Raw genomic sequence first — 7,531 nt, 5'->3', positions numbered from 1 at the left:
CATTCCGTTCCCTGGAATATATTAACATGGCATTTTGTTAACCAAATCATTTTGATAACATAGATTGAAAAAATATGTATTATGACGTATATCACATATGTATATTGATTTTTCTTTTTTTATTTGACTGATAACTACACCTAGGATATTATTACCAACTTAAAATCATAATTTGTTTTGAATTGGTATACATTTATACAAGTTACACAGTTATTAGAAAATTGAGGAAATATTTTATATCATTTTAGAACATAAAATATTTTTTTTGATCATTCAAATATACTTCTTTTATTTATAACTTAAATGGTTAATTGTAATGAAGCTACGCTTGATCGTAGATAACAAAATTAAACGATTTCGATTTTATTATAAGACTTATGATAATATTTAATATTCAAATGAATGTAAAAGTTTATACTTGTGTACAAAGGTAAACTTGAAATTTTAAAGTTAAACTGAAAGTAAAAATAAAAACGAGAGAATAATATCTACCTAGTGGAAACGTTCGAGTATAATATTATCTATAAATAAAAAGTTTTAAACTAATGAATTTTCCGCAAAAACTCATACAAACTTGTATTTTTGAAGACAGGGATAATATACCGAAGATAATGGATTCCCCCCCCCCTTCAAAAAAAAAAAAAAAATAATAATAATAAAAAATAGAATATGAAAAAAGAATTTTCTTTAACTAAAAATCAAACTGCTTTAAAAAATAATAATAAAAAAAAAACAAATAATATTTTGTAAATCGTAGGTTGTATTAAAAAACAAAAACAAAAACTAATAACAAAATATATAAAAAGAATACAAAAGTTAATATACTAGGTACTTAAACAAAACAAAATAATAAAATAATAATACATAATGATAAAGTAATATAATATAGTCGGTACGTATAATATAATCGGGGTGTACGATGACATTGAAACGGTATGCGTGTCACAGAATACGATAATAATAGTCGTTGGGATACCGCGGTACCGGTGCCGAGACTTCACTTGTGGTATGCCGGTAAGAGCCGAAAACCCACGGCGGCGGCGGCGACCACGTCTGATGGCGCCGCGGTTTTTTCGTCGGCCCAACTACAACAGTCGTCGGCCTACCCTGTCCGCCGCCGCCACCGCCTCTGAGCCTACTGCCACTACTCACGGTGAGCTTGGTCTGCCCCAACGCCGGCGGCACGTCCAAGTCGTCGGGTACGTTGACGTGACCGAAATTGTGCGTGTACTGCACGCACCAGACGGCCAGCCAATCGATCGAGTGCATCGTCAGGCTTCTGGGTAATTGGATTTCTATGTCTTCCCCCTGGTAGCCCTTCAGCGGTTCCAAGCTGAAAATAAAAATGCTCGTGTAATGATATAATGCGCATTACGTAAAAACGCGCGCGGACCTTTTGTCGCCGTTGTATTCAAGCGCAGTAATGATGACGTCAAGACGATAAACTATCAAGTTAAACAATAACAATAATAATATTGGCAATATTATGTATTATTATTATTTTTTATTTTATTTATAATGATTAACGCCAATCGGCTTTTATACAAAGTAATTACATACAAAATAATAACAAATTTAAATAACAATATTAAAATAGTAAGACATAATAACAGTATTAAAAATAGTGAGACAGCAAAAACCAATAATATGGTGAAACAAAAATAAAGGGCCCAGGCACGAAATTGTCACAAATTATATAAATTGTATACACGCATCAGTCTAGGGAGGGGTGAATTGGCAGCATAGTTGGACCGATCTGTTTGTAGGTATCAGACCAGCGAGCACTGCACGTCTGCACGCGATCGGTGATCATGCCACCGATGTGTAATAGTAACAGGTATAATATTTTTGGAATATCATCGTGCAGTGATGAGTTGTTATGACCGATGTAATACTGCAGCGGTGTTGGAATATTATTTGTATAACATTAATTTTTTACCACGTGATACCGAATAACAATTTAAAAATAATACGAAAAATATTAAAGATTGTAAATTTGTAAAACTCGCAAGAGGAGGTGTCGTCGTATATTACTGATTGTATGAAACGTATTCGGGTAACTGTAAACCGGACGATTCGTTTATCGTAAAAAAGTCGAAATGTTTTAGAAATTACAAGACATTATTAAATTTTTAGTTTTCATAATTATTGTAGGAACAAATAGGTATTTACAATCATCATTATTGCAAAAAAAATACAATATTTTATAAGCCGAAAAAAAAATATATTAGTTAAAAAAGAATTGTTTTTTTTTTTTTAAATATAGTTTACTATAAATGTTGTGTATTGTATACACATATTAAAATATTTTATGCGTTTTAAACGCGGAAGTGCGGTTGCCACGGGTGACAAACAAATTTCGCGGTGTGAGCTTACTCGTCGGAGAAAAAAAAGAGCAACTGACTTATTCGTTTTTCGTGGCCGTGGAAATGATCAAAGCCAGTCAGACGTGTTACTTGGAGAAGCACAGGATATACGAAATGTTTAGGGTACGTACACATATTTACGATCAGATGCTTGTTTAATACGTGTAATAGATATATGCCCCTAGAAATTTAAAAAAAAAACCATTCATTGTAGACGTGTAGACAAATTAATAATATCACAATCGTGAAAAATCTGATCATTGTAAATTCAAAAACGCATAACACATTTTCTATGATTTTTCATTCAGTAAAAATTTGTAACAGTAAACTTGTTTATTTAAAATTCAAATACCAAATTAGGAAACGTTATATGCACTAAAATATCTCTCTAATACCAACTAATATGATATAACTTCTCGCAAATCCTTTATATATTTCAGCGTTACACGTCTTATAAGTACAATTATTTTTTAAATAATTGTTGATCTTTCGTAGTTAGAGTATCTTTCATACTCTTGGACCCTACGCCTACTCGTTTTTTTAGTAATTTTTAGTTTTATTAATCATAGTCATCGTTTTTAACGGTTTAAAATAGTCCCTCCCGCAGTCCCATTACGCTAGTCCTGGACTGATGTACGTATCTATATATTCATAAAATAGCGTATTAAAATGTCGGACGATTAATAATATTTACGTTGACGACGTTTTTTTTTCTCATCCAGAACGTGGTCAAGTCGCTCCTCATGTCCCAGCCCCCGGACCCTTTGCGGTTCATCAAACGGTATTTGAAATGCCGGCGTCACGTGGACATACCGAAAATACTGTTGGTCGCTCCTCCCCATCACCGGTTGGATACAGGTATATTATACACCCCGAGTGAAATCTCCCATCGCGGCTCACTGCTCGTCAATCCCTCTCGGGGTAGTGTGGGGAGGGGGTGAGTCTGGGTAAAGCTTATATGCAGTAGGTATATCGTGAGCGGCAATCTTGCAGTGCAAACATTGACTGTACCATACTCTCCGGTTTTGTTTAGACAAAGTGTACGTTGCACTCAACATAGCCAAAAGCACCGGAGTGGTAACCATCGATCGGCGGAACGTATTGCGCAGATACCAGAAAAAACGAGTTCGTATATGCACACACACACACACACACACACACGAGAATTTGAACATATTATTATTGTATGTCATATTTATTATAATGTATTATTTACCCGCCACGATATAGCCTAATGGCTATATATATTATAACATACGCATTCCTATAATATTTTGTGTTCACGTGCATATCGCAGTGTTCCACGTCGTAGGTATATTTTGTGCAGAGTACCTACTCGTTAAAATTATAGAAAATACGGATATCGTATTGTGTTGTATCATGTGCGTAAGAACTGCACTGGAAAAAAACCTAAAGAAATGAAAAATAAATGTTTTCGTCTCTTTTACATAATATTTTGAAAAACACTATCAAAATAAAATAAAAATGTATGATATCAATATACAATGACGTACTATATTATAATATTACCTGCAGAACGTCATAATGATATTATTATATTATTATGCCACCTATGAAAAAAAAATGTATTTTATATATTTGAACATAGGATGTGAAGCTTTAAAAATACCTATAGTTTACCTCAGATACTCAAAACTTTTCGATTTAAATGTCATCAAAATAAGATAAGGTATTTTAATATCGTTATTATTATAATTGTGTTTAAAAATTAATAATGGTTTATTTATAACTTATTTAAAACTTATTGTACTCGAGGTATAATAACATGCGTAGTCAAAAAAGTTTGAAATTTAATATTTTGGTACATATGATATTAATGATTCGTATGTTCGAAAAGCATGTTTTCTATAAATCTACACATTTAACATCTTATTAATTTATTATTATAATAATAAAATTATTTCATATGCATCATCCGCGTGATTTTAGATAGACGATGATGACGGATGTGATTCAACGGATTTTACGACCGTGTTGAGGGAGTACATGAGAGCGAAAGGGGCCTACGTAAAAGGATGGATACTTTTAGGTAATATATACGCATAAGTCTTAAAATCTCAATATATCGACATAATATTCGAGATGTCGTATATTTTTTGTATTTAAAGATATCCCAAACAGTAACAAAGAAGCAGAAATGATGATAAGTCGTGGGATTCTACCGACACATACAATCGTTCTGAACGAACCTGCAGGTAAGAAAGTTGTGAATTTCACTGTTGAAACTGTTCAAGATGAAATAATGTTATTAAATACTGTCAACTCTGTTTTATTTTATATTATTGTTATCATGGTTATTATTATTATAATTATTATTTTGATCATCAAAATTAAGTAACATTTTCATTTTCAGATTTATGCCATAGTCAGAAAAACATTGACAAGTCCAATACGAATTATAAAAATTTAGAATTTGAAATCAAAATGAAATTTCGATTCACCTTGAAAGTTAGTATATCGTACTATTATAATATATATCTACCACGTACCTATATGTACCGAGGTATATATAATAATATTGAGTTCAAAAATCCGACGAACTTTGTGTGAAAACGTTTAGGTACTTTAATTGTTATCCAATAACAGTATTACTTACACGATAAGTTTCTCGTAATCTTGTGGAACTTTTTATTTTCCACAGTACGTACCTACTATTTAGTATTAAGTTTGAAAATATTCTTCTTTTTTATCTAATAAATCACTGTAAAAAACTGATGCTCATCAAATATCTACCTATATCAAACTACACTCATATATTTTTTTGGTGATTTGGGTAGGAAATCAATGTGCAGGGTAAATCGATTGACGAGATCACAGAATTATGCCTCGATCAAATAGTAAGACAAAAACATTCAGACGTTCCGTTTGTGCCCAGAGTGGTGGTTATCGGCCCGGTAAGATCGGGACGTTTCATCGTGGTCAGTGGCCTATCCAAAAGATTCAATTTAGTCAACGGTAAGTGTTTGATGGAGGATGGGAAAAAATAATAAAATGGTCAGGTGTCTTCCGACTCACGCATTATGAATTATGATGTTACATAATTAATTAATAAATAATTATAATTATTATGTATAATAATATTGTTATACAAATGTTATCATACATCGTGTGCGGTTGCAGTGGATTTTGATCAAATGATGGATCAACAAGTTACCACCTGCAGTGACAAAAAAATCGCAGAAGAAAAGGCATTAACGTGGTTAAAAGTATGTATAATATATACCTAACCTATTATCCGAGAGAATACGCCAATTCTTCGCCCCCCCTACCCCAAATCATGCAGTTATCGATACCAGTTCTCCTATGACAGGGTCCGCGTAAAAACGTAGAGATACGCAGAAGAACCAATTTTCGTTGGTTAGGCGTGGCGTCTTTTCTCTACCATCAAGTATACATCAACTTTAAAACGATAAAAATGAATGCTACACTATTTTAGAAAGTTGCTTATTTTGTTTTAGGAAAAATTAACTCAAGACGATTGTGTGGAAAATGGTTACGTGTTGAAGGGTTTCCCGCGTACGAGAGCCGATTTCGAATGGTTGGATTCTACCGGAATGGCTCCCAATCGGTATCATATTATATTATTATACAGAGTGATTATCTTAACAAAAGCCAAAATATGTTGTCAGTTAATCTTTTTGTTTTTAAAAAAAAACTTAAGTATCATAGGTAGAAATTTATTTGTTTTTTTTTTTTTATTTGGGGGGGGGAGGGGAGGCTACAATTTTATTATCCAAAGTAAATATATCCATATTGGTACGAGAAGAGGCTTCGTATAAAATGATGTACTATTTATTTCAAAATCACCGTATAATCCAGCTAAGATATTTTGGTATATTTTAATATAGTTGAAAAAACCCAAATGTTATAGTTTTAATAACGAATTCTGATATTATCTTATTACATAAGATATGATTATTTTAAAAAAAAAATCTAATATTATATTATTCGTTGACTGTTGAAACGTTTTCTTTAATCTGCAGAGTTATATTTTTGGCGATCAGTTTTCCGGAATTATACCGTCGTTTCAAGAACAGGTGTTTGATCAAAAACACGGGAACCACAATGAGCCTGAACCGTGCGCTCAACGAAATGAAAGCGGGCACGTTGAAATACGAAGACCTACTTCGGTGCCCGTCGAATTCGGAAAAATTTCTTTGCGAGTTCAAAACCTATTGCATACGTTTACAAGTGAACCTAAACGATATGATAATATAAATTAACGACGTCTTGGTTGTATTGTATTAGGGCCGACGGTATTTTACCGGTATTTTGAACTTAGAAAACCGTTTTCGGTAAAAATTATTTTCAATACCGTCAGCCCTATGTAATGTATACCTATGGTGTAGAATAGTGATTGTGTCTCAGTCTCACCATATTATGTTTATAATTTATTATGTAGGTGTGTATAAGCAATATGAAATATATCATCATAATACCTCAAATAATAAGAAAACTGGTACCTATAAGTAGCTGACTTAATATTAGTACGTTACTATGTGTAAAACGATCGTTTTGGTCCAACTCAATTATTATTTCTTGTAACCAAAAAAAAAAAATCCGGAACGCGTATTACCTATCCCCCCCCCCCCCCCCCCGATGACGATTGCAATAGTATTACTGTTAACTCCGTCGATAGTACGTAAAAAATAAAAAACCACTTTGCTGCAGGAGATGCTCTATTATTGCGGAGACGGCTGTTCGATCATCACTTTCGGAGAGTCGGTATGTGACGATGCGTCGGCGTGCGTCGTTGCTGCGAGTCCAGCCGGAGGCCCTAGACCTCAAAATCACATGCCGAGCCGGCTGACCACGAGACTTGCCGAACGGATACTTTTTTCCTCCAAACACGAAGACTTCTGTCGCGACCCTGGATTGTCCGAGGAAGCTCGAGATCTACTGAACGCCCTCGAACGGGGCGCAAAACGGTTTGACGTCAATCACGGTGTCGACCAGACCGTTTAAACTTATCGTTTTCGGCCACCCGATTTTCACTACGATGCCCATACCGCGGAAACAAAAAATGCCGTGACGTCGATTGTGGTGTACTTATTGATATTTAAATTTATTATATAATAATATCATACGCATTGCAGTGGAGCTGTGTAATGTCGTCGAAATGACGTGTGTTATATAATATAATT

At 33.7% G+C, this 7,531-nt stretch overlaps 2 protein-coding genes across 2 annotated transcripts in view; one reads left to right on the top strand and one right to left on the bottom strand.

Annotated features, from left to right (window-relative positions):
* Positions 1 to 7,531, bottom strand: part of LOC100160004 (protein Skeletor, isoforms B/C) — a 48,488-nt gene that overhangs the window by 8,425 nt on the left and 32,532 nt on the right. The window contains exon 5 of the mRNA XM_008182419.2: positions 1,153 to 1,333. Within this exon, the coding sequence (XP_008180641.2) occupies positions 1,153 to 1,333 (181 nt within the window). The remainder of the gene's footprint in view (positions 1 to 1,152; positions 1,334 to 7,531) is intronic.
* Positions 2,257 to 7,524, top strand: LOC103308650 (adenylate kinase 8-like). The gene is made up of 11 exons (XM_008182408.3): positions 2,257 to 2,489; positions 3,089 to 3,224; positions 3,400 to 3,491; positions 4,317 to 4,416; positions 4,496 to 4,582; positions 4,741 to 4,835; positions 5,165 to 5,342; positions 5,508 to 5,593; positions 5,846 to 5,955; positions 6,371 to 6,578; positions 7,059 to 7,524. Exons 1-11 carry the CDS (start codon positions 2,430 to 2,432, stop codon positions 7,350 to 7,352), a joined length of 1,446 nt encoding a protein of 481 aa, XP_008180630.1. The 5' UTR covers positions 2,257 to 2,429; the 3' UTR covers positions 7,353 to 7,524.

This window comes from Acyrthosiphon pisum, chromosome A2 (genome assembly GCF_005508785.2).
Source record: "Acyrthosiphon pisum isolate AL4f chromosome A2, pea_aphid_22Mar2018_4r6ur, whole genome shotgun sequence".
NCBI lineage: Eukaryota > Metazoa > Arthropoda > Insecta > Hemiptera > Aphididae > Acyrthosiphon > Acyrthosiphon pisum.
This window is presented reverse-complemented; position numbering and strand designations above follow the sequence as displayed.

Excerpts from the sequence above, each read along its gene's own strand:
- LOC103308650 (XM_008182408.3), top strand. The coding sequence starts at position 2,430 with ATGATCAAAGCCAGTCAGACGTGTTACTTGGAGAAGCACAGGATATAC. Across the intron at positions 4,417-4,495 it reads AAAAGGATGGATACTTTTAG|ATATCCCAAACAGTAACAAA; the intron begins GTAATATATACG and ends TTGTATTTAAAG. Across the intron at positions 6,579-7,058 it reads CCTATTGCATACGTTTACAA|GAGATGCTCTATTATTGCGG; the intron begins GTGAACCTAAAC and ends ACTTTGCTGCAG.